We start from the raw sequence: 26,178 nt of genomic DNA on the forward strand, positions 1-26,178 counted from the left end.
TCTACAAGCATTTTGTTTATTGAAGCCCATCTTGAGGTGTGGAGCTGTATGAGCGGTACACTTGAAGATACTTCTGGTTGTACATGGTATGGGACACACTTAAAGAACCCCATGATTTGCAATTAAGGGACAATTGGATCTTCTTAAAAAGGTAGCATTGCAATTTAGAGTCTTGCAGAAGATTACATTTAGTAGGGATTGAACGCAAGAATTGCCATCTGTCGGTGGAAATCAAGAACTACACAGTCATCAGAATCCACAGTTGGTTTAGTTTCACTTTTCATCCATGTTTTGATCTCAGAAGTGTGTGTCTGTTGTGCGAGACGAAACATATGAAAGACGCGTGGAAGGTAATTACTGGCATGAAAAGATAGATGGTTGCTTAATGTTTCGACTAAATATCTGGCCTTTGCTAGATAAATAAACAGCATGGTTTCTCTACAGTTTAAATTAAATCGACACTGCACTGCCAGATTTGTTGAAAAACTTGACTTCCTCGTAGATCCGCATGTCACGCTAACTGATTTTGTTCAACAGAAAGTAGCAGCATATGGAATACATATAGGAAATGTATTTTGCTATCTGAATAATAATTATAAACAACTTGAAGTAAGTCTGTACTAGCAATTTTGAGACCTAGTTTTGTGCATGCCACCACTCCAATTCAGTAAAAGGAACACAGAAATACACTTGTATCAGCGTTTCGTTTATGAAATAAATTAATCACTGCGTCTTACAGTAACTAATGATGTCTTATTGCATTGACCTCACCCAAACTGTTGAAGTTAAGAAGCCATGTTGATGTATTTTCGTAGCAACGTCCAGCAGAGGGGGGAATATTCAAAAATATGAGGGGTGTTGTAACGTCTCCCATAATCCTGTATTGCAGTGACACAGTTGCACCCACCAGATGGCAGAGCAGGGCAGGACAGTGAGAGTGAGTCGCCTGCCCACCAACATTGAGGATGACCGGCTGATCGACAAGTTATTCATCCACTTCCTGAGGACCAGCAATGGGGGAGGGGAAATCGAATCTGTCACCGTTGTCACACCTGGCTGTGCCCTTATCACTTTCGAGGACAGTAAAGGTCAGCAGGGGGTTTGCATGTGAATGCATAGAAAGTGTGCATGGAAGGTGTAGGGCTGGTGCTGGTCTGCATGGGGTGGGGATGGAGTAGAATGCTGGGTATTTACAGTGTGAATGCAGGTGTAATGTGATGTGTTAATTTAACACGCTTTTATCCAAAGTGACGTTTGAACCTGCAATCTCCTTGATCTGCAGTAAAATGCCGTACCACTGAGCTAAACATTAACTTCAAAATTAGTTTTTAGAATACAGTTTACTATATTGTATTGACATTCACAACAGCTGTGAATTACATTTGTCATGGCATCAGAAATGAGAATTACCATAATATTTCCAACTGACCCGCTTTTTGATGACATCCAACCATACATTTTTTATTTGTGCACATTTGCAAAATATGAAATGTAAGGTATTGTGCTTTATTGTCTGTCACCATTCATTTACTGTGAAGGCTGGAGGGATGGTTTACATTTCAATGGATGAGAACAGGTGTTCATAGTGCTTAGTCCAGCTGTTTCTCAGACTAAGATTGATTTCCCCGGTGACCTCACACAGTGGCCCAGAGTGTGCTTCAATATGGCCGACACATTTTGAAGGTGGACAAGAAAAAGTATGAACTAAAACTAAGAGAGCATCGCAATGATATTGACCCGGCTAAGGTACACCAAATGATATAAAAAAAATGACTGTACTATAAAATGTTCTGTTTATTTCAAACTACCATTTTATTCACACACATTTTTTCGGTTCTCCTTCCACAGGTCATCCTAAACATGTCCGTTACCGTAGACTACGGCCAGCTTCCCAAGGGAAAGATGGCGGTGACGCACATGCTCACTAGCCACCCTGACGTCCACATCAGCCACAACCCACCAGAAGAGCTGTGCACCCTGACGGGCCGTTACTCCGAGATCCAGGCTGCAGTAGCCCAACTACTGGGCCTCTCCGGGGACCGAGGGACCACAGACACCAGCTCCGCTGCCTCGAATGGTGCCGAGGAAGGGCATGCTTCTCCTCACACAGGCCGGACCTCTCAAACCAGGGACACGACACAGACCAGGGCGGAGCAGCCTCTGTCCGCAGGGGCTCAAGGCCTGGGCTCGTATGAGGAATTAGGATCTGGAGTTTATGGTTGGGAGGCTGTGGGCCAGACCGAGGACGGCGCTGTGGGTCTGCAGCCTGAACCTCAAACCATGGTGGACGAAGACTTCTCCCTCATTATGGATGCAGACCTGTTCCTTTATCTGCAGAGGCACTGTGGGGAGGAGTACCGGCACATCCTCAGCAGTTACGGGGTGGAGGCGGTGGACGTGTCAGCTCAGGGGTTGACCACCCTGTTCTTGCAGAACGGTACCGGGACGGGGAAGCCGGGCGGGGAGCTGGAGCGTCTTAGGGGGGCTCGCGGAGACCTGAGCCAGCTCTACCAGGAGAACGAGGCCAGGCTTCGAAGAGCTCAGCTGCCCAAGAGTATTCTACCCCCCAGGGGTGGTCTGCAGACGACCATTGAGGCCCTTCAGGTCAGCCTGCCGAAACTCCTCCTCAGTGAGGATGACAGAAACATCTTCATAGTAGGAAGCGGCAGTGACGTGTCGGAGGCCAAGCAGATCCTCCTCTTGGGCCAGAGAGAGCAAGAGTATGCAACGGATGATGTCGCCAGCTTGCTGAGATCTCCTCCACCCACCTCTTATTCCTCAAAACCAGGGAAGGAGGCGAAACCATATCATGTTCTCACCTCATCAGGATTTCTGGACCCCAGGGTAGATAAGATGCTGAAGTCTTATGAGGTTGAGAGGAAAGCAGAAGGTGCCAGAGGGTATAAACTAGCAGCCAGGTTTAAGGACTTGGGGGTGGCTGGGCTGGGTGGGCTGGGGGCCAAGCCAGGGGGGACGGTGGCTGCAGGGTCCTCAGGTCTTAGTACACGACCAGGCCTTAGGCCTATGCAGACTCACGAGCATCTGTCTAGCATAGAGAAACCAAGTTTAGGGGGCGAAGGATTCTCAAGCGCAGGAGCGCAAAACATTGAAGAGGATCTCTCATTTAAGAATGGCAGTCCCTTGTTTAATTATTCCACTAGGGAAAGGAAATCTGCTTCGAGTTTGTTGTCAATCGGCACACGTCAAGGGAGTGATGTAGCCCCCCTCGCCACAACTCAGAGCAACCTGGCAGAGATCGCCACATTCCCAACCCCTGGATCTGGTTCTAGTCTGAGGAGAGCCAGTAGTTTCTCTGGACGGTCCAGGCCCAAGGACCCGGACACAGGGCAGAGCAAGACTGCAGAGGAAACCGGTAAGTCCATGGCCAGGTCCAACAGCTTCAGTAACCGCACGGGGAGGGATAGGAGAGGTGTTTACACCGCACAGGTGCCTGTTTCCACAGTGATGTGGCGGTACATCAAAGAGGTCTATGCCATTCGCCTTGATGACATAACCTCTGACTTGCAGATGGCAGATAACCAATTAGAAAAGAGTTGCGACGTCACTGTTACATTGAAGGGTGCGGAATCATCCATAGTAAAATCTTGCGAGTTGGAGCTACGAAAGCTGGTTGCCATGGTTACCACAGACTTCTCCGTGCAAGAGCTGCGTCTGGCCGAACTGGGCGTATCCAACCCCCATGATGAGACATTGAATGAATGCTGTGCCGAGATCCGGGGACGCTTCAAGAAGGTGTCTATCCAGGTGCTGAAGGAGAGTGTCTTTCTGATTGGCCCCAGACTGCTGTGCTCTCAGGTGAGTGCAGCTCTGAGAGAGGTGTTCTCTGGAGTGCAAGGCCCGGGGCAGGAGACAGTGGACCTCTGTGCAGCCTCTACCTCCAGCGTGAACCAGCCGACGCCTCTTCAGATGAATGGAGATCCAAACCCCACACCATCTCAGAATAATACCCTTCAGCTGAAGACAGACTACGATAGAGTAGAGAGAGGGGAGGCAACTGGCGGCAGTCTGGAGAAAAACTTTAAGAGAAAAGATTCTACAAAGACACAGAGGAAGACTGAGACAGAGCCCAAGAATGGAGTGGTCAGCAGCCTATCCACCAGGAAGGACCCTGTTACAAGAGAGAAAGTGAAGAGGAGAGAGACAGTGGATACGGATGGGAACCAGACTGACACATTGACCAGCCATTCAGTAAGAGGGAAGGATAGAGGACAGGCACCAGTGATGGGTAGTGGGACAGCATCTGATTCAGTGTCTACACAAACCAGTCAAGGCATAGAAACTCCACCAAAAGACCACAACCTTCCATCTCAATTGCCCCAGACGAAAGAAAGATTGTCCAGAACGGAGAATCAAGAGGGATCAGGAGGATCTATTACACAACACAGTTCAAGAAGGTCCAGTCTGCCTGGGGCTCAGGGGGGGATGTGTGTGTGTGGTAAAAGTGGAGCCTCATTGAAAATGACAGAGTGCAGGTCGACCCTGTGTCCAGAGTGCCTGGCCAACGTCCACATCCACTGCAGGGTTTGTCCTAAAGTAAAGGAGACGCCACGTGGGATCCAGGGCAAAATGAGCTGCTCTGAGATGTCCCTGTCCCTGCCCGGCCACAACAGGCACTCCACAATGAAGATCAGCTACTACATACCCGATGGCATTCAGGGGGTGAGCGTCTTTTATTGTTTTTTTTGTCAGCTAAAATGAATCACCTCTTCTCCTTAAATGTCAGTGAACAACAGCATGCGAAAATGAAAGGATCATCTGGACAATTAAATCCGACCTTTTTTTTTCCAATGAATGAGTTGTGTTTATTTCCCTCGCTAATGGAATTGTTGAGCGTTGTAAAGTCAGCGTAACATGTGTTGCACTCTGTCTGATAGCATGCCACATATCGTTGTCATCTCTGATAGGAGGATCACCCGTCCCCTGGCTCGACGTTCCGAGGGGGGCTGTTTGAGGCCTTCCTGCCCCTGTGTGAACGCACCCACAGTCTGCTGCCCCGGCTAGAGAGGGCATTCAAGCTGGGCCTCACCTTCACTGTGACAAGCACCAAGACAGGGCCCAGGGTCACCTGGGACTGCATCCCCCACAAGACCAGCCTGCAGGGGGGCAAGTCTGGGTGAGGGAGCTCGCGTCATCAGGGAAGATAGTAAGAATTCTGCTGAAGGATTCTGGTTTGTAACGGTGATCATTTTGGTTCTTTCAGGAACGGATATCCAGATTCCAACTATTTGACTCGTCTATCTGAGGCGCTGGCTGCTGTTGGGATCGAGCAGGTGCCAGCCAAGTCTCAAAATACAAATCAAATATGATGTGGGTAATTGATTTTACAATTTTAACGTCTGTTTCTTGTCAATGTAAACATTTTAATTTGTATATATTGCAATATAATGCAATACATTCTTAAACAAGATTTTTTTATACTGTAATGCCAAATGGCTCATGGTTACTGTGTTTGTTCATGTCTAATAGGATAGAAACTAATTGTCTCCTAGTTCACCGTTATTTGTCCTGGCAGCTATTATAGATTTCTTTATCAGATTTGATTAACGATCTTGTGCTCCCAGAACCATCATTCCACTGGCACCCATGTACAACTGCACAACACATACCCTGGCACGCCACTGCAGGCGTTTCCAGTGTTAATCAACACAGATTATACAAAATAAAGAAACCACTCCGATTTTGTTTTGTTATGCTTTTTTTTTATTTTTTATTAGTCCTGGAAAACATGTAAGGCATATGGTAACATTACACACTGAAGCGTTACAAGCTCTAGAGTCCATGTGGACAACATGGCATCACACAGTCAACCCAGAGTCAGCACAGAAGCAGCATCGATTTGAAGGGTTTAAAAAACAAAGGAGTGACAAGGGGTGACAAGAGTATCTGCTACTGGAAAGCAACACGGTGTACGATGAAATCGAAGGAAAACGACCAGTTTACAGGTCAAACCTGTAGGATGCCTTGTAGAAAATCCCCTGTGGATCCTAAACTGCACCAGCAGGTGCCTATGAGGACGGGTTGATAGAGTGAACCTGCAGTTGTGAAGCGGTCCTGGAGATTAGTGTGTCCTGGTGTGAGACTGAAGCAGGTGTTGAGTTTGGAAAGAGGGGGTGGTTAAGCGACGGTGATCTGGCTGCTGTTGGCACCTTGACTTGGTTGAATGCACTGATAAAATCCACAAGTGGTTAACTCTCCAATGAAGTAGTGAACTACATGTGTGAGTATGCCTTTGTTTTTTTTGTTTTTTCTCTGCCACTTATCTACACATGGATTCTAGGGTGCTGCCCACGACAAGCCCGGCCAAATGCTTTACACACTGGCTCAGCATCTCTGTGACATCAGGGTAAAGTTGCTGCACTGCAATAGTTTTAAGTGATTGTTAATGAATAACTGTCTACAGCCAGACGGGGTTAGTTGAGGGTAATATATGTGTGTTTGTACGTGTGTGTGAATGAGATGTGTGGCTCTGGCTGTGGTAAACAGTTCTCTGTCTAGAGAAGTCCATCTTTCTAACTAAAAACACTATACAGCAAACCATGCTGCAGAGGGACTCATGATACTGAATGAGCACATGGAAAACTAACTAATAAAGAAACATTTATAATTCCTGATCAAAGGTAAACTGCTGATTTGATTGGCCTGTGAGAAACAAAACAATATGGTTCGCAGCTGAACAGTGGTGGGCTGTAAACCCCCTTAAGACAGCTGGGAAAATACTGTGCTCGTTGCCATTAAACTCTGAACTGCTCTGGGATTTGGCTTCTGATTGTATCATTTACAAATCCTGGACTGAAAAGCAATGCAATGTATGACACTGAAATGATTGATTTCTTTCTTCCAAGAGGCTAGACACCATGTGGCTAATGGAATGTTTTTCAATGGAGGGTCTCTGGATTAGTGAAGTCTATCTCTTGCATAAGAATTTCTGTCTCTCAGCAATAGTCTTTCCAGATACACACAGCTACGACATAGATTCACCAACCTGGTAACGCCACGAGGCGATAGAGAAAGGAGAGGGATTGGACTCATCCAACAGATTCGCTATACTTTTAGACCTACAGTTGCACCCAAAACCCAGCTGTAAGGACAGTCCAACAGATTCGCTATACTTTTAGACCTACAGTTGCACCCAAAACCCAGCTGTAAGGACAGTGTACATGTAGTGTGAGGTCATCTTGGAGACGTTTTATTTATAAATAATACAATTAAAGGGGAAATAACAATGAATCAAATGACACGCAATATGTTGGCCACGTGCTATGTTGGCCACGTGCTATGTTGGCCACGTGCTATGTTGGCCACGTGCTATTCACTGCATGCAGTGTCATTCCAGACGTTGATGTAATGAGTGGTTCTGTATGAGTGCGTACGGAAATGGAGGGTGGAGTTTTGGCGGACTAACGATTGACAACAACCATGTTCTGTATCCAAGAGTCTCTTAAGGGGCAACACAGGAAAGGTGGAATGTTTTAAACAGGCCTGGGACTCAGATCAGCTCGAGAGCGGAAATATCGCATCTGGGACCGTCTCTGCCTGAGCTGAGATCAGCCACTGAGCTGGGGGAGTGTTTGAATGCAGCTGGGCCGTGCTGATTACATTCGTGCACAGCTGTGTAAAAGCACCTGCCCCCTCATCAGCAACACGTTTGGAATCAGGCTTAAAGAAACAACTCATTTGGAACTCGGTGGTCAGTGCAGACGATTACAAAATTCACCCAGCATTGTACAAATAAGTAATTTTTAACTTCTATGTTGTTTTTGGCGGAAGTTGCAGAAGTAGATCATTCTTTCCTGCACCTTTGTCCTTGTCGTTTTTACTGTGGCAATAGACTCAGAATGGTTGTAAACACAGATGACAAGGAACCAGTTTGTTGCTGTTTGAGTAGCATTACCTGCCTCAACTCACAGTAAGGAGGACATGGATTGGGAGGGAGGAGCTTCAGGGCGAGGTAATCTGGTATGTGTTAGGACCGAGGCACAGTGAACACTCGACAGCAAGACCCCAACCAATCAGAAACGACTTCTGTGTCTCTTTTAATGCACTGCAGCAATATTCTACCAGCACCCACACGCATTTGGGATGGAAATCATACACACAGTATCAATTTTCAGTGATTTTGTTTTTCTCTTACAAGGTCAGAGGAAAAGTATCCAGAAAAAGCTTTCTTTCGTGTTTTTTTTTTCCTTTTCATATTTGTTACGCACCATTGTAGTAAAGGCATTGACAGAGGTGTTTGGCACATAATGGTCAGGACCAACAGAAAGACTTATTGTAATTCAAATGAATGTAGTTTAGGAGGTCCCCACACATGAGCTTTGAACTTTAAACCCTTGAGAAAAAAACAAAAACATATGAAGTAAAACATCCTTTACTGAAGCATTTGTTTTCTCACATGGCACTCAGTACAGAAGCACCATCCACAGATTCACAAAGAGAGCCCAACAGATTAGAACAGAACACAAACCAGAGCCTGACAGAACAGTCACCCCCCCACACCACCGTGGCAGTCTCACTCCAGCCTGCCTCACCTAAAGCCGCTCCGGGTCTCACAGTCAACAGGGGACGGTTTGGATCTGAGCTGTCACCCAGGTGGTCTGCCCAGTACAGAGGCTAAATCAACGGAAGTGTTTTCTATTGTTTGTAAGTGTGTGTGTGTGTGTGAGAGAGAGGGGGACAGAGAGAGAATCAGAGAGTTGGAGCATATGTTTGATACCTGTACTTGCAGTGTTTGACCAGATACAGTGTGGTCTTTTAAATGGGTATGGTAGCAAAACCTGTGCTGTTTTAAAAGGCCGTGCAACCAGAGTGGGACTGCCATGTGCTGTAAGTGCATTAAGATCAGCAAGCAGAGTGCAAAATACCAATACCAATTGTCCTCAAAACATAGGCCTTTTATCAGAGGGGGGAGAGAGAGCTAGAGGAAAGCTAGAGGAGAACGGGGAGAGCTAGAGGAGAACGGGGAGAGCAGGAAAGCTTTGAAGAAGGACAGGAGTGCAGGGCATTGTGGGAAGAGGAGGTGCTTTTAAAAAACCTGACAAACGACCTAAGGACACACACACACGTGTCTTCACACACAACAACACACCACACAAGAGACATGAGGAAGGCCACTCATGCCAACACAACAACTTCTTTACAATGTCACTAAGTCGTCACCCGAACTTCCAGAGGGACAGACAGACAGGTTGGTAAACACGATTGGAATGTGTGGAGTGCTCCCTAAATTATACAGTGATGTGTGGTGCGTTAGCGGTTTGCGTCTAGGTCATGTCCAATCTGGCCCTGACTGTCATGTTAAATCAACATTGTACACAGGGATGCCCTTAAGCTATCTTGGAGAGCCAGTGTTGTACACATTGTGGCCATTAGGGGGCAGCAGTGGACCCATTTAAAGCAGCCAACTGTTGATAGCGGTCTTAGATGCTTTGTGGAAAAAAACAGCAACTGATTAATCGCCTCAGAGAGAAACACATATCTAAAGTAGGATCTCATGTCCAGATGATCCGCTGATAGAAAATAAGGGGGTCCCGTTCCCTGATCTACTCTGAATGCACTTAATACTGCAGTCATCCAAGAGATACCACGGTTCTTTAACACTGCTAAATCACTCCAGCTGTGGTCAGAATGAGAGGGAGGGAAATGGAGAGAAAGAGAGCGACCACAATACCATATCTGAGGAGAACGACGCTTGTTGCTATGCCGACCACAGACAGGGAGAAAGGAGAGGGTTAGAGAGAGAGAGAGGGAGGGAGAGAGTAAAATAAGTGGAGCAGAGATAGGAGGCTGAGTGTTGATGCCAGTTTGAATTTCTGTTTTCGGATCCCCTCTCCCAGGTCAGGGCGAACGACAGGCGCTCGGTCACCGTGGAGACAGAGGAATGCCGTGTGGTGCTGAAGGAGGATTGGGGGAGAAGCTGACTGGCGTTCACCTCTTCAGCTTACTAATATCAAATCAGTTAGTGTGTCCCCATGACAGTGCCTCATTTACTAAATGCTGTTTGTGTGTGAGAGTGTATGGGTGCCTTGTTTAAACAGAAACAAAATTCTCTCTTAATTGGCCCTACGCACGGCTTGCCAACTGGTGGTCTGTCAGAAAAATCTGTAACTATGGAGGACTAGGCAATGATTTCCCCCCTTCCCATTCAAGACTGGAAAAATACTGCTCATTAATTTGCAAAGAGAAGGGTGCTTCATCTCCAGATGATCTACTTTCATCTAGCACACTCTACGGCTAGTCAAATACATCATACAGTATTCCCTGTGTTGGATTATTAGAAAATGCAGCAGTTGTAGCTTGAGATAAAGACGTAAAATACTACAGAAAGGAGAAGCCATTAATCCAAAAACATTAAAGTAGTTATGGTGCGATAACCTGCATGTTAACTCCACTAGCTGGACCGTGATGCACCACACATCTCAAGGGAGCTGATAGCCAATCACTGACAACAGTGACTCATCCACTGTAACATAACAAAGCACTCACTGGACCTTGTGAGCTTATGGGTGGGAGTGGTTTTCTGTCTGTCTGTCTGTATTTATATGTCGTCTGTCTATGCCTGTCTGTATTTATATGTCGTCTGTCTATGTCTGTCTGTATTTATATGTCGTCTGTCTATGTCTGTCTATGTCTGTCTATGTCTGTCTATGTCTGTCTATGTCTGTCTATGTCTGTCTATGTCTGTCTATGTCTGTGTCTGGACCATGATGGAGGAGGAGTGTTGGGCAATATTGTAAGCGTGAGAGGAAGGGGAGGTGGCAGGTGGAAGTCAGAGCAGAGCAATCTAGCACAGAGGGAGTTCAGAAGGAGAGGCTGTTTCTGGGGAGGGGAGAGGGCTATAGGGGCACTGTGTGTGTTGGATTATCGTTGTCAAGGCAAAAGAAATGTGCCTCAGGCTTTACCCACAGTCCTCTTGGGCTCTCTGCCTCCGAGATCTCAGAGACATGCCTAAGAGGACAGCTAGGAGTCAAGAGAGAGCATAGTGGTTCTGGGAGGCTGTTGTTAAGAGCACAGCCAACATTAAGGTGCATTGGGGAGGAAAGGTATAAGGGACTCAACAAATACAGACATGCCTGAGAAGGGAGCAGGGATTGGGTCAAAGTAAACTGTCGAGGGGGCTGAGAGGTGAAAGAGATAACTGACCACCCCTCTCGTTTGCACCCCAGCTCTGTGGATTTCCACCGCCCATCCAGTTTTACCTCATTTTCTACTCATCACCCCCCCCTCTTCGATCATTCCCTGCCCATTCACCCTCCCCTCAACTGCCCCATTTCCATGTCCCACCCCATTCATTCCCACCCACCCTCCTTCCCAGCCCACCCCCCTGAATTTACCCCCCACCCCCAGGACAAGAGCCCCCCTGGCGGTCTGCCTGACTCCACCCTCACTTCTCCTCCTTCTTCTCTTCCTCCTTCTTCTCTTCCTCCTTCTTCTCTTCCTTCTTGGGCTCCTCCTTCTTCTTCTCCTCTTTCTTCTCCTCCTTCTTGGAGTCGTCCTTCTTCTTGTCGTCCTTCTTCTTGTCGTCTTTCTTCTTCTCCTCTTTTTTCTCCTCTTTCTTGGGCTCCTCTTTCTTCTTCTCCTCCTCCTTCATGGGTTCGGTGATGAGAATCACCTTTCCGATGTTGTTCCTCTCCTGCATCCTCCTCATGGCATCGCCCACCTGCACAGGAGAGAAGAGGGAGGGGAAAAAAATGCATGAAAGAATGTGAGAGGAGTAGAACGAGAGGGAGGTAGGTCTTGAATCCATCTGTCATGACATAAAAAACACACATCTGAAGAAGGTTGCCGGCTTGTCTTCCACTTCAAATTATTCTACCTTTCGCTTCTGTAACTTGCCCCACTTCTTGTATATACAGTATGAGGCAAAAGTGAAGCGGTTTTACGATGAATAGGGTAAGTTTTGGATAAATCTGCGAAATAAATGTACAGCATGCATGATATCGTCTCAGAAAAGACTCAAAATGCTACAGCGAGTCTATGCTCAAATTTCAAACATTCAAATAAATGTTTAAAGGATTAATGTGTTTCAAAGTGAAAACCTCATATTTAAACCGCACACACCACACCCATGTTTTATTCAAGCTCGGGACAGTGGTGATAGGTTGTCTCCATGGCGATGGCATGTCACATTAGCATTATTGACGGGTCTCTAGGTGTCTCAGGCCCGTCCCAAGGGAAGAGGCAAACACAGGGTTAATGACTGATCGACCCGCTGGTTACAGCCTGTCTGTCACAGTGACAGAGGAAGGCTGCCAGCCAGGAGCCACACCCTCCTCTGACCACTTTGGTCTGCTCAGCGTCTGTCCGCCCCCCCCTCCTCCTCCCCCTCCTTCCCCCTCCACACCCCCTGCGAAAGCCGGCAGGCAGGCCACCTAACGACCGATGCCACGGCAACAGAGGGCCATCTCCTAGCAACGCTAAGTCTCATCGAAGCCTGGCCCTGACGACGGAGACGCACAGACACATGGGGATGGAGGGAGTCAGAGAGGGGGATGGGGGGAGTCAGAGGGGGAGGGAGCAACTGGTGCTTGTAAGATGGTCCAAACCAGAAGCAGGTGAAGGAGCAGGTGAAGGAGCAGGTGAAGGAGCAGGGGAGGGTAGTGACGTTGGGAAAGTAGAGTGTGCAGATCCAAAGCTTGAATACAAATGACAAGAGCTGGCCTAGGGAGCCCGGCTGCCTACCTGCAGCGTAGACAAAAGACTGCAATAGTAACAACCTTTGACGTGGAAATATAGGCTGAAAGACCTCTTGTATGGGTTAACAAACTGAGATGTTTTGCACTGTATTCAGTGATGAAAAGTGCCGTGGGGCGGGTTGTGATAGATGGTTCAAGGCGGGGTGTGTGGGGCTCCTTAAAGCTGGTCAGACACATAATAAACAGAAATGATTTAAAACCTCCATCAGTGACATATTTTCTGGAACTTTTATGAATAAAATCTCTCTGTTATCAGATTGACTCTTTCCAGTCCCTCACTGCTCCTCCTCCTCCACTCCATCTCTTCTCCTTCATCAGAGCGCCTCCCTTCAACAGACGCACAGGCAGACCAAGGAAGGTCACCATGGCAACAAGAGAGAAAAAGATACATTTGAAGAAAAGGAAAAACGGAATCGAGTGCACAGAGAGAGACTGAAAACGCCGGAGAGTCAGAGTCAGACAGACCAAAAGGAAACTAAAAGGAAAGAAAACGAACGCTTTAAACGGACGTTTCTGATGGTCAGTATCATTAGCTTAGGCATCGACCGTCTCTGGCATTGAACACTGGCATCTAGACGGGTCTTATTGCGCTGTCCATGTTGTCTACCCTAGCTATTATTTTACATTTAGTCATTTAGCAGACTTACAGTAAGTACAGGGACATTCTCTCCGAGGCAAGTAGGGTGAAGTGCCTTGCCCAAGGACACAACGTCATTTAGCATGACCGGGAATCGAACCGGCAACCTTCTGATTGATAGCCCAACTCCCTAACCGGTTTCTACCCCACAAACAAATTAATTCTGTTTTTGTCTGTGACGCCTACCCAGTCTAAACACTGTTGCTAAGATGATCCTTAGTGTATACAGCCACACCCAAATCCTCACATTTAAACACGTACACACGTCATATAAAAAAAACACGCATGAACAAACCGCGCAGCATGACCACCACACACAGACACACACACAATCACAATCACACACCTGCTCCAGGTGGTAGGTGGAGTCGATGCGAGGTTTGATCTTGCCCTGTCGGTAGAGTTCCAGGAGGGACGTCATGGTCTGGCTGATGAGCTCGATCTCTCCGTCCAGGTATCCCAGGTGGAAGCCGCACACAGACTTGTTCCCCTGAATGAGGCTGAGGGTGTGGATGGAGAACTGGTGGTACCAGGTCTTAGCCACTGCCAGAAGGTTCTTCTTCTGGCCTGCCAACATGTTAGATGCTCCTGCCAGACAACAGAAAGGGTTTCAACTTTTTGACAATCTGTCAATACATTAAAGACTTGTGTGTGTGCTTGTGCGTGTGTGTGTGTGTGTGTAAAAGTGTGTGTGTGTTGCAGAGGCGGCCTGTTTGATTCTCAGTAGAGGGTCAGTTTGGATCTCTGTATAAGTGATTCACTGATGAATCTTTGTTCTGGTGTCTCGTTCATTTATTGTCATATCATCTGCCTCACCTCCCTCTCTCCCATTCTGTCTTTCACTGCCTCCCTTCTTTTATCTCATCCTATAACCAATCTCTCCTTTTTTCAGTTTGTCCCATTTCTGTGTAATGTCCAACTGTTCTGCTGCCAGCTTGAGGCCGCAGCAGGTACCAAGTACAACCCCCACCCCCCAGTCATAGCTCCCCTCATCGTCTTTCGGCATCCCTCGCTCTCGCTCTCGCTCTGTCTCTGTCTCTGTCTCTCTCTCTCTCTGTCTCTCTCTGTCTCTCTCTCTCTGTCTCTCTCTCTCTGTCTCTCTCTCTGTCTCTCTCTCATAGCTTCACCCACCCTTCCTATAGCTTCACTCACCCTTCCAATGACCATGTCCCCTCACACTCAACCTCTCTATGTTCTCATAACCTCCCATGCCCTCTCTGTGCCCATCTCTCTCTCACACAAACACACTCTCTCTCTCTCTCTCTCTCTCTCTCTCTCCTCTCTCTCTCTTCCTCCTCTCTCTCTCTCTCCTCTCTCTCTCTCTCTCTCTCTCCTCTCTCTCTCTCTCTCCTCTCTCTCTCCTCCTCTCTCTCTCTCTCTCTCTCTCTCTCTCTCTCTCTCTCTCTCTCTCCTCTCTCTCTCTCTCTCTCTCTCTCTCCTCTCTCTCTCTCCTCTCTCTCTCTCTCTCTCCTCTCTCTCCTCTCCTCTCTCTCTCTCTCTCTCTCTCCCCGTGGACTTGGACACAATACTCGCTCAGAGGGAGAGGAGAGGGGTGCTGGAGAGAGACTCAGTCTGCTACATTCAGACACATTCCAGGTTCCGTGCAGATAGAATGCCTATTGTTCTACCATGCATACTTCTGATAAGCTTGAAGAGGAGCAGGGAGGCTGTGGAGAGGAAGGAGGGGAATGGGGGGGGGGGGAGGTTGTAGGGGTGAACACATGAATGGAAGTGGGAGGGGGACTCCATGCTGAGCAGTCTTTTTTTTGTTTTTTTTACAAACATGCATGGCCCTGTTTTCTGTGCATGCCGGCCCAGCCCACTGCATCGCCACAGAGCAACGGCACAGTCCCACAGAGAACGGTCTGGGGAGAGAGCTCTGAGGAGAGAGCTCTGAAGAGAGAGCTCTGAGGACGTGGAGCTCTGCAGAGAGGCCAGCGACAGGATGGGGCGCTATGTACGTGACTCGAACCCATTGTTACTGTCCATTGAATACAGTTCTTTGTGATGAATGACAATTCAGATGTATTATGCGAGTCTTTGGAGTAGGGATACAGTAGTGGATGTCTCAAACTGTCCTGGCTTTGGTTCCCTCTAACTTACCGTAGGTAATGAGCTTGCCCATTGGCTTCAGAAGGTTGTAGGCCTTGTGGGTATCCGAGCCTCCCAATGGATCCAGAACAATATCCAACCCTGATGGGGACACGCAGACATGATGATCAAGACGTAATCTTACCAGTTTGGGAGAGAGGAGCTGGAAATGTACTTATTCTCACATAACAAAAGAATAAGGCAAGTGGATAACAATTTTGTATTACAGTCTTCTGGAGTTAAGACCCTTTCGTTCCAGGTGGGGATGTCTTGGATAGAATAACAGACATTTGAGAGCACAAGGGGGACCTTACCCAGTTAAGGTAGTTACTATACATCTGCTCACATGGGCTCCATCCTTGTGTATTCCAGCTGTGAGGTTAAAGCTGAACAACCCTTCTCAAATCCGACGGAACCTGGTACTATTGATTGTGAAGGCTCTCGGCAGGACTCTCTTCCTTAACCACAGCACAGTGAGTGACTGATGGAAATACAGGCAGGGAGACAAGCTGCCAGCAAGGGTTCACATTGATCCCTGCCTTTAATTAGACCGTTTCTGTCTAAAGTGCCAGGCCTCCTCTCTCCATTTCTCTCCCTACTGCAGAGAGGGGGGAGGTGCAGGGGGGGTGCTGGGGGGAAGGGGGGGGATGCAGGGGAGGTGCTGGGGGGAAGGGTTGCCAAAGTAAACCCCCAGCATCGAGTCCCGCATCTGTGAGAACGACGTTAGAGGAGAAAATATAATGCAGAGGATGTGTGGTTGGTGCTGATAAACAACATATTTTATGGTTTATATTAAAGAAATGACTGGTTCTAGCATTACCCTGAGGTGTGTTTGGGGATTGGATCCAACCTGAGTCACTACCCATTTCTAATGGGTTTGTTTGAGTGTAAAGCAACTGTCTGCCTACACTCCACATCTCACACTCTTGACAGCCACTATCACTGAAAGCTCTGACACAGTCCAATAGATCAACAGTGTTTAGCAACTTGCTATCAGCAAAGGGAAGTCAAACAAAGCGCAACAAATGCAGTGCACTATGACTGGGTGCAAGTACATAAATAGCATTTTTTTTTTCGCTGACTCCAAACCTTTCCCTTTAGGGAAGGATCTTAATACATTTGAGCCTCGTCTCGGTAGAGATACCACTCCACCTCATCTGAGAACATTGGGTCTCGGCCCTCATATTCTGGACCTGTCACAGTACATCGGGTCATAGCCCTCATCCAAAAGACTGGAGAGTGGTCACCTTTGGGGCTGATCTTGCGGACCTCCTCCACGTAGTCCCGTGTGCGGTAGTCGATGGCGTGGGTGACTCCGGCCTGGCTGATGGCTTCGTGCTTACTGGCTGATGCCGTGCCGAAAATGGTCACGTCCTTCACAGTCTGACAGAGCTGGGTTGCAGCGATGCCCACACCACCTGGAAGCAGGAGACAGAGGGGGGAGGGAGGGGAGGACATGGAGGATAGAGTAAAAGGTGAGGAGAAAAAATAGAATGAGGTCGAGTATGGGTTCATTGCAAACTGGATCTAGAGGCATATGTTCTCATGATTCCACGTTTCTCTGAGCAAAATAACCGGCGAGAAGTACGGCCCTGATCAATTCTGTCCACCGTCACAATTATTTAGTCATGACAGACGCTCATTCAGGCGGACACTTAAAACTCAGCTGACAGACGCACGCCTGAGGTATCCAAAAATCCCATTCCACCCACCTATAGCATCTCAACCAAATGTGATTTGTATTGTTTACGGTCTTAGACTGGCCACTCAGAATCAGTGTGGCCGTGTGTTGCGTTGCTCAGGGGTAAGTAAGGACAGCATTAGGTACAATCACATTACCTCCTCTGCCCTGAGGAGAATGGGGCACACACACACAGATGCACACATGGACTTCCTGTTCTGAAGAAAGTCTTCATTGTAACTCAGAAGAGCCTTGTTTTACTCCCTATGCAAGGCCACCTGTGTAGGAGTCCATGAGGGAGCCATTGTAAGTAGCTAAACTAAGTTACATGTTTGTCAAGACTAGGACTACTAGTGACATTGATAGAACTATATTCATGGGTGTATCATTTCAAAACAGTAGGGTTGAAAAAAAATGAATCTTCAAATATTAACAGTCCATGTTCACCTCTCGAAGACAAGGCATTGTGTTGTGTGTATGGCAACAGTACATCAACGTGCCATTGGGTGTATATTTTACGTGTGTATTTACCGTGTGAAAGTATGTTTGTGTCTGTGTGTACGTACATCAGAGCCATGGTTTGCCAAAGCTGCAGAGACAGGTTTTAATAGGTTACTGATAAGGAGCGTGAAGGGAAGCCGATGTAGAAACCTGAACTGAAAGGCGTCCATAAAGGTCAGTCAGGCCTGACCAAGTAAAGGGCACATCTTATCAACGCCGAAGCGAATAGAGCAATGCAAACAGAGCGTTCACAACAAGTGCATTTTAATTCAAACAGAAACTGTTCTCCAAAGCATAGCTGAGCTGCTGAGGTCATGAACGTGTTTGGATGAATTTTGGAGCTCACTGGCTAGGTGGCTCGCACACAAACACACGCATCGTATACATGCGAGTGTGAGGGTTTTTTTCAGTCCCTTGTTGGTTACCAAGTTGCTCGAGGAACCTTCTTTTCTATGACACTTGCATGTGGAATATCAGGAGGTTGACCTATTCCCACCTCAGCTCTAATTTAAGAAGACCTAGAGCCTATGGGAACTGAAATGTTACCAAGTCTGACCGAAAACATTGTTGATTAAATAACAAGGGCAACTCTGTTGCTGTTGGAAGGCAGTGTCGGAGAGTCTGCCTTCTACCATCACTATCTCTCCCTCTCCTCGTAGGGAAACCAAGTTGCCGTTGCCAAGGAAACCCAGGCCAAATTGGCAGTGATGAATGCGCATAGGGGAGCCATTTTGTTCCATCGGTCTCTCTTCTTCCAGGCCTTGAAGAGTCAGTTGGTGGATATCGTACGCTTTTCATGAGCTAATAAGTGACAGATCAGACGGGGACATTCAACTGATAAACATCCAGCATCATGTCAAGATCCTCAGGATGTGAGCGTGACAGTACATGAGCACTTGCAAGCATGAATGTGTGTGTACTTACTGGACGGAAATAACAGGTGTGTACAGCAATATATATATATATATATATATATATACATACACCCACCCTTCCTATAGCTTCACCCACCCTTCCTATAGCTTCACTCACCCTTCCAATGACCATGTCCCCATGTCCCCTCACACTCAACCTCTCTATGTTCTCATATATATATATATATATATACACACACACACTGATAGACAAGGAGGCAGAATGTTAAAGAGCATCATTTATTTGTCTCAATGTCAAAACTCTTAAATACTGAATTAGTCCTACGAATAGATAAGTAGTGCTTAGTCTTTGTTATATTAGGTCTGTTTCACCATCCAATCATGATCTCCCTTCCCCAGGTTCATGGTGAGGCAGACTGGGGAGGAACTGTGTCTGGATCACCCTGAGAACTAGCTTCAGTCGGCCTACCTTGTGACAGAACCCCCATCACAAGACCCAAACAGCACTGCCAAAGATCCCCACACCCCCACAAACACACACATGTACACACACAACACACACAACACACACACACACACACTACAGACACGCCACACATGAGGGAGACTCTAGTCTGTAATAGTCTGGTAATGCGGTACATATCAGCTAATCTTATAAAATATGTGCCGGGTTTTAGCCCACCATTAACCCATTTTTAACCCCTTACTGGGTTTCCATTGTTGCTTTCACATTTCTCATTAACTCCCTTTTACTTGCCCTCTCTCACGTCTGTGATTCATGTCTCCATCCTTCTCTCCTCCATAGTGAGGACAGGCCAGATAGAGAAGTCTCTCTGCTTTCATCATCTCATGGGGTGATGTGATCCTTGAACACTAACCCATTCCCAGGGCAAAGAATAGCTGCTTAAGCAAATGTTGTGGTCTAATTCAATTTGTTCTTGAATAGATTGACTTGTTTACACAGGGGAATATTAACTGGACATCATTCTACCTCCCTCTCTGTCTCTCTCTCTGTCTCTCTGTCTCCTTCTCTACGTCTCTGTCTCTTTCTTTAGAGTGGACTCGCTTTTCTCTCTCTATGAATAACAAATACGCGCACACACAGATGCACCACATTTTGGCACCAATTAGACTTGGCTTACAAAACCCTCCACAGTAAGGCAGAGGAATTCTCCCCAAAACACAGAGGACTTCAGTTTGACATTCTGGCCAGTGTTATGAGTCCACACCCAGAGTTCAACTTGAGGATAGGGTGCGGACATTAGACATCGCTCCAGAGGGATTTCCAGAGGGAACAGTAACGCTTAAACATAAATCTCACACGTAACCATGTGCTCTCGCTATGCGCCACGCACGGTCATCCACACGCCTGCAAAGGGTGCATCCTCAGAGTTAGAGAGGCTATCTGAAATGGATTAGAGCATCGAGCTCCACCTCGAGAGGTGATGGGGCACGAGAGGTTCACGGTCATCTGGCTGCAGCAACGCCACAGAGCGGAGAACAGCCATAATACCAGAGCCTTCTGCTACCACTCATGCCCCCTCTCTCTCTCTTCAGGTTTCTACCATGCTTCCTTTCTCTCTCGCCCTATAATTAGGTTGTGGCCTTTGTGGTTAGAGAAGAACGAGTTACAACCCTGGATCCAGGAACCCCTCCCTGGTTGTCACAGATGGATCGACAGCAAGATCAACATGTTGGACATGATCAACATGTTGGACATGATCAACATGTTGGACATGATTGCGGTTGGGCTCTGTTAAGTTTTGCGGCTATAGTGAGAAACTACGGTGAGGCAGCGAGCAAAAATCGTATCTAAAGCATGTCATGGTCTTGGTCTGTAGTCACTTTTTTTTTTTTTTTCATTTTAGCAGACGGACTTAACCAGAGTGACTTACAGTAAGTACAGGGACATTCCCCCGAGGCAAGTAGGGTGAAGTGCCTTGCCCAAGGACACGTCATTTGGCACGGCCTGGAATCGAACCAGCAACCTTCTGATTACTAGCCCGATTCCCTAACCGCTCAGCCACCTGACTCCCCGCAGTTCTGTATGAATGTACTGTATGAGCTGAACACCAAGGTTAGGTGTTTTTATTGCAGTCTGATTGAGGGAATACTCACTGTTATGCAACATGGTGTTTTTCTCTGCACTTTACTATCACAGGCTGGTTCCTGTACACGCAGCCTAGAGGAAACTCATTTTTAGTTACTGGGTGAGTGACTTTTAAAAACATCCTGTGCCCATGTGAGAAGGCAGTCCCTGTGATTTCCTGAGAAAGAACTCTTACAATGCTCGCCGTCACATACCCACAGACGATAACACGCACACACAAACACTGTACGCATTTACTGTAACTATATGCATTGAGGATTAAATGTGTTATCACAAACGCTCTGCGTAATGCCACACGGACAAACACATTCTTTGGTCACGTAAACACAGAGAAATACATTCAATGGAACTCAAGTGCACACACACACCCACACCTGTGAGTTTGTGTGTGTGTGCGGCAAGGACAGTTGAATGGGGTCACATGGCAACGGCTGCCAGCGCACTGTGTGAGAGAGTGATGTGATTGGTAGGTAGGCTGGAGGTTGCCCTGGTTTCCGTTTCCTATCAGTGCAACTGATCTGCTGCTGGGTATACCAAGCTTGGGGAACACAGACGGTTCAACCACAGCCTGTCTGCCTGCCTGCCTGCCTGCCTGCCTGCCTGCCTGCCCGTCTGTCTGTCTGTCTGTCTGTCTGCCTGCCTGCCTGCCTGCCTGCCCGTCTGCCTGCCTGCCCGCCTCCCTGCCTGCTTGCCTGTCTGTCTGCCTGCCTGCCTGCCTGCCCGCCCGCCCGCCCGCCCGCCCGCCCGCCCGCCCGCCCGCCCGGTTAGGGCTACTGTCTATCGGTCAGAGTGAATTAGTGTTCACAAAAGTAGGCTAAGACTCTCAAGCCAGATCGCAGGAAGGAAGAGGGGACCATTACCAAGTGTATGCTGTCATGGCTGTCAACAATGCATTTCTGTAAAACAGAGAATAGTCGTTTATAATTGTCAACTTTGTATGTGTGTGTGCATGTTTTTATAGTGTGTTGCTTGCACTGGGCATTAATTTAAAGGGCACACCGGAGATATTCAAGCATGGTCAAGAGTGTGTGTGTGTGTGTGTGTGTGTGTGTGTGTGTGTGTGTGTGTGTGTGTGTGTGTGTGTGTGGGTGCGGTATCAGGGCTGCTGGTCAGACCTAATCCATAAACACTAGGTCCAGTTCAGGGAAAGGTTAGAGGAAAGGCTGTTGGCTTGGTTTAATGGACACGCCCCCTCAAGATACTTCCAAATGTCACCGCACTTCCCGCCACCCAGTCCCCATGGAAACAACAAGAGTTGGAAACGTGTGCACACTCCTAGATGACCGGGGAATCCGGCGCGGTCAGGGTCAGGAGCCGGGGGGGTGAGGGAGGGGGGAGGAGGTGGGGTGGGCAGGCAGGAGCAGAGGGGGGGGGTGGAGGACAGAGGATACAGATGTGGAGGCCCAGAGAGAGCAGAGTCAGGGCGGGGAGGGGAACAATCCAGCATTGTTAGGGAGGAGGGGACAGCCGAGGCGGGCCAAAGGCCCCACGAGAGAGGCAGCTGAGGATGGGTCAGCACTGGGAGTCACGCTGACCAGCATGGTGGAGCGGGCCGGGCCGGGCCAGGCCAGGACAAACCTCTGCACCTCGTCTCCCTCATGCCTGTCAGGGTCCTGCTCCTAGACATGAGACTCAACAGGCTCCCCTGCAGGAAGCCTGTCTGCTGTAATATTCCATCTTTATTCAACACAAGGGTTCTGTCACACTGTAGATCGATTCAAAAGGAGAGATAATGGAACGTTTACCACTGAGTAACGCTGATCACATGATTGAAGACCGCGGAAGAAGAAAATTGCGCATCAAATGAAGATAAGAATCAGCTTATTGATCCATGAGCTGCCAATAAAAAAAAAATGCCACCAAATGTAATCCGATCTGCTACGTCTTATTGAGAGAGAAGCGTTCCCTCTGTCCTCGTACTACCTCATGATAATGATGTTACCGAGACATGAACCCACTGAATCTTGGTGAGAACAGCTGGCTGCCAGTAACAGGAAACAAATATATGTAGAAAATTTTGCAATGATGAAGCGCGGTGGCAGACTAGGCCACACACTCATGCTCACACACACACACACAACGGGGGTGAATCAGAATATACATACATATATCTGACATGATATGATATCAGTAAAGACAGTCAGACATGTTCTGAAAGACCTTGAGACCCCCCCCCCCCTCTCTCTCTCTCCCCCCAAACCCACACAGAAAGAAAACCTTGTGTTTGAAGCTTGGAACCAACATCTCATTGGTCGGCACCTCTATCACTGTCTCTATCGTTTCACCACTCGTGTCACATCGTGTCACTGCTTAAACACGCCCACAATAGCGACTGATATGACGACCCAATCCTTCCAGAGAACCTCAGTGTCCAGTACGATGGATAACACAGCAGAAAGAAAGGAGGATTTCTGTTGCAAGCTGAGAGGATCTTCTCTCCAAGGATTGAGTAACGCTCTGTTAGAATCCTCACGTCCAAACAGCTGGAGAGTCTAGTCTGGAAGTAAGCCATGAGAAACCAGAGACCCTGCCTCAGAGTGATCAACCTGGGGGAGCACTTACAGCATCGCACACGCCTCTCCTAAAGGACCCATACTCTTCTCACTGTGCACCAAAACCCCTGACAAAATCAGTTTAACATGACGTCCACAAGCTATAGGCTCACAAACGACCTAAGCTAATGAACCACGATGAGCCTGAGCACCTGTGAATTCCACTGTGGCCTTCTATGATAATCCAGTCTGAGTGACTACGGACCCATTAGCCTTCAGGAGCTCTGAGACCTCCTTGTGAATACTACACACTCGTCACGGTAATGCATTCGTTTCACATTCAATCTCATTTGGATTGTGTTTCATATCGAGGGGCACGCACACCTGGGCTGGCATTCCCACGGTGCTCAACGTGAAACAACCCGCTTTCCTCCAACCTACACAGATGCATGTTCATCTTTCCTCCAACCTACACAGATGCATGTTCATCTGACTGCTCATGGCCATCCCCACCCATATACTGTCACCGCTGGCAAACTGCACAGTACCTCTGTGACTCCCACTGCAGACGAAATGCATCAAGTATTTTCTCTCCGTTTCTCCAACTCTCACTGTCTCTCTCTCTCTGTCTGTCTCTCTCTTTATGTATCTCTCTCTCTTTCGGTGTCTTGCTCTCGGTGTGTCTCACTCTATGTCTCTCTTTCTCTCTGTGTCTCTCTCTCTCTGTGTGTCTCTCTCTCTGTGTCTCTCTCTCTCTGTGTCTTTCTCTCTCTGTGTCTTTCTCTCTGTGTCTCTCTCTCTCTCTCTCTGTGTCTCTCTCTCTCTGTGTCTCTCTCTCTGTGTCTCTCTCTCTCTCTGTGTCTCTCTCTCTCTGTGTCTCTCTCTCTCTGTGTCTCTCTCTCTCTGTGTCTCTCTCTCTCTGTGTCTCTCTCTCTCTGTCTCTCTCTGTGTCTTTCTCCCTCCCTCCTTTGGATACTACTGTACTTTGAATGCTTTTCCAATTCTCGCCAGCTGGCCCAATCTCATGCACACACACAAAAGGCCTGCACTCTTACACTCACAACCTCCCGCCCTCCTCCAGGTGCTTTGGAGCCACCCCTCCCTCCCTCGTCCCACACTCCTCCACCCACACACAGAGCACTCTGACCCTCAACTGAAGGTGCCAGGTGCTCCTGAAACATCTCTGCTCAGCTCACCCCAGTATGGAAGCCAGTATCGTACCATCTACAGTGTTACAGTACACACACTTACACACGATAAGGTCATAGTTAAAAGTAAACATACCATGGGAAAATGACCCCCCCCAGTCATCATTCATATAGAAACAATACAGACATAAACAGGAGATAAAGAGCTAACACAATTCAAGTGAGTGCTAGGTATTTCCTCGTGCCCATAATTCACAGAGAACAATCATCTGGTGGACTATGGCTACTTGTCAAAGTCTCTTCACAAAGCATGCTCCTCGGAGTGCTTCAGAATGAATGTAGGTGTGTCTGAACGTGTGTGTGTCTGGGGGGGGGGGGGGGGTTGTGTGTGCCTTGTCTCTGTCCTTACCTGCAGCCGAGTGGATGAGGATGCTCTGGTTGGGACGCAGGTTGCCAAAGTCAAACAGCATCATGTAGGCGGTGACGTAGTTGACGGGGATGGCGGCGGCTTCTTCGAAACTCATCCCGTCGGGGATGAGGAAGGTTTGGCAGGCAGGAACAGCTGCCACTTCCTGCCACAGGCCACAGCGGTTCAGCACCAGGACCTTGTCCCCCACCTGGAGGAGGGGAGGACGGAGCGAGGAGCTCATGGTTTACTGTAGCCACACGACGTCAACAAAACAGATGTTTTGCTGGTCATGAAAAACTGTTTCTGAGAGAGGGTTAAACATGGGTCAAAACGAGTGAAGTCACATGCTTAGTCAGTGAAAGTGGAGAAACAATTCCTTTTTTTTTTTTTACATTTTTCATTATTGTTCCACATGCCATAGTGTTCCCACATTGACTGCAACCCGATACCATGAAATGAGATGGCTCTATTGCCACATCAACAGTAAAAACAGCACCCTTCTGCATTATTAAATAAAAGCTGTGTCCTTAAAAGTCCTGTTCACAGCAGCATTCTCTGACTCTCTGCTGTCTCCCAAAAGGAGGAATAGCTCCACTGTAAACTTCCTCCACCACAGAACCGGCCTATCAGGAGAGGCCAACACAGGAAACAGAACCGACCACTGCATTCTAATCCTCTTCCTGTTTTCTTCCTCCTGCGCCCCACCTCTATATCCAACTCATTCCCTTCCTCCAGACCTTCCCTTGATGTACTCCAGCTTTCTCTCTTACTGTCATTTCGGTTTTCCCTTTTGTTTTTCTACATCCCTGTCTCTTTTGTCCCCATTCCCGATCATTCCTTCCCCCATGATCTTTCCCCTCACTGTCAACTTTTTCATCCTCACACTGTCTCACTACTTCTCCTCCACCCCCCTCTTCGTCCCTCCCTCTGCGAGGAGTCGCCGGTTTCCCCTCTTCCTCATCAGTGAGACAGGACAATGGGGCCCATCTTCTCCCCTGGCCGCGCTCCACTCATCAGCGGCCTTGCCAGATTCTTCCCCATGGCTGAGCACAAGACAAGCCCCTCTCCTCCTGGGAACCAACCCACTCCGCCCGGACCTCTCTAATGGTCTGGAGGGAGCCATGCGCCTCACTGTCTATCCACTCCAATTAGAGAGATCTCCCTCCCGCTCTCTCGCTGCCTCACTTTTGGCAACTTTTTTTAACCCCCTTTTGAAGCTGATTCCTCAATTCCTTTTAAATCTCGACTTCCTTATTCTCTCTTTCAGTACATTGACTTTGTTCCTTTGCCTCTGTCATTCTAGATGTTTTGTCTCATCCGTCTCTCATCCATTCTCTCTTTCTTTTATTCTCTCTATGCATTGCACACACACACACACTTTCCTTGCCATTCCCTCTTTTATCTGCCTTTCAGTTCAGTTTGTCCTCCTCCTTTTTAATTGGACATACAGTGTTGCAGAAATCAATAGGCGGGGGTGTTTGAGCTTTACAGGAAACACACTGATGACTCACAGATCACACT

General features: G+C 47.8%; 2 protein-coding genes across 5 annotated transcripts; one reads left to right on the forward strand and one right to left on the reverse strand.

Moving 5' to 3' along the window:
* The first annotated feature begins 4 nt into the window (after positions 1–4).
* On the forward strand, positions 5–8,267 carry LOC124479890. 4 transcript variants are annotated; one of them, XM_047038831.1, is made up of 6 exons: positions 5–86; positions 890–1,088; positions 1,643–1,746; positions 1,849–4,680; positions 4,926–5,134; positions 5,222–8,267. In XM_047038831.1, the coding sequence occupies exons 2-6, from the start codon at positions 911–913 to the stop codon at positions 5,325–5,327; spliced, it is 3,429 nt and encodes a 1,142-aa protein (XP_046894787.1). In that variant the 5' UTR covers positions 5–86; positions 890–910; the 3' UTR covers positions 5,328–8,267. The 4 variants fall into 4 exon arrangements, with proteins under 4 accessions (XP_046894787.1, XP_046894786.1, XP_046894785.1 ...); XM_047038830.1 differs by having other exon boundaries at positions 15–151; XM_047038829.1 differs by lacking the exon at positions 5–86 and adding an exon at positions 159–350.
* Positions 8,268–11,358: 3,091 nt separating this feature from the next.
* vat1 (vesicle amine transport 1) lies at positions 11,359–26,159 on the reverse strand. The gene is made up of 6 exons (XM_047038857.1): positions 25,050–26,159; positions 24,658–24,865; positions 16,689–16,859; positions 15,454–15,543; positions 13,697–13,938; positions 11,359–11,677 (listed from the first exon to the last, which is right to left on the reverse strand). The coding sequence occupies exons 1-6, from the start codon at positions 25,161–25,163 to the stop codon at positions 11,402–11,404; spliced, it is 1,101 nt and encodes a 366-aa protein (XP_046894813.1). The 5' UTR covers positions 25,164–26,159; the 3' UTR covers positions 11,359–11,401.
* Positions 26,160–26,178: the final 19 nt, after the last annotated feature.

This window comes from Hypomesus transpacificus, chromosome 17, assembly GCF_021917145.1.
Source record: "Hypomesus transpacificus isolate Combined female chromosome 17, fHypTra1, whole genome shotgun sequence".
Lineage (NCBI taxonomy): Eukaryota > Metazoa > Chordata > Actinopteri > Osmeriformes > Osmeridae > Hypomesus > Hypomesus transpacificus.

Excerpts from the sequence above, each read along its gene's own strand:
- vat1 (XM_047038857.1), bottom strand. The coding sequence starts at position 25,163 with ATGCAGAAGGGTGCTGTTTTTACTGTTGATGTGGCAATAGAGCCATCT. Across the intron at positions 15,544-16,688 it reads CCGCAAGATCAGCCCCAAAG|GGTTGGATATTGTTCTGGAT; the intron begins GTGACCACTCTC and ends TGTCCCCATCAG. Across the intron at positions 13,939-15,453 it reads GGGCAAGCTCATTACCTACG|GAGCATCTAACATGTTGGCA; the intron begins GTAAGTTAGAGG and ends GTTGTCTGGCAG.
- LOC124479890 (XM_047038831.1), top strand. The coding sequence starts at position 911 with ATGGCAGAGCAGGGCAGGACAGTGAGAGTGAGTCGCCTGCCCACCAAC. Across the intron at positions 1,747-1,848 it reads ATGATATTGACCCGGCTAAG|GTCATCCTAAACATGTCCGT; the intron begins GTACACCAAATG and ends CTCCTTCCACAG. Across the intron at positions 4,681-4,925 it reads TACCCGATGGCATTCAGGGG|GAGGATCACCCGTCCCCTGG; the intron begins GTGAGCGTCTTT and ends CATCTCTGATAG.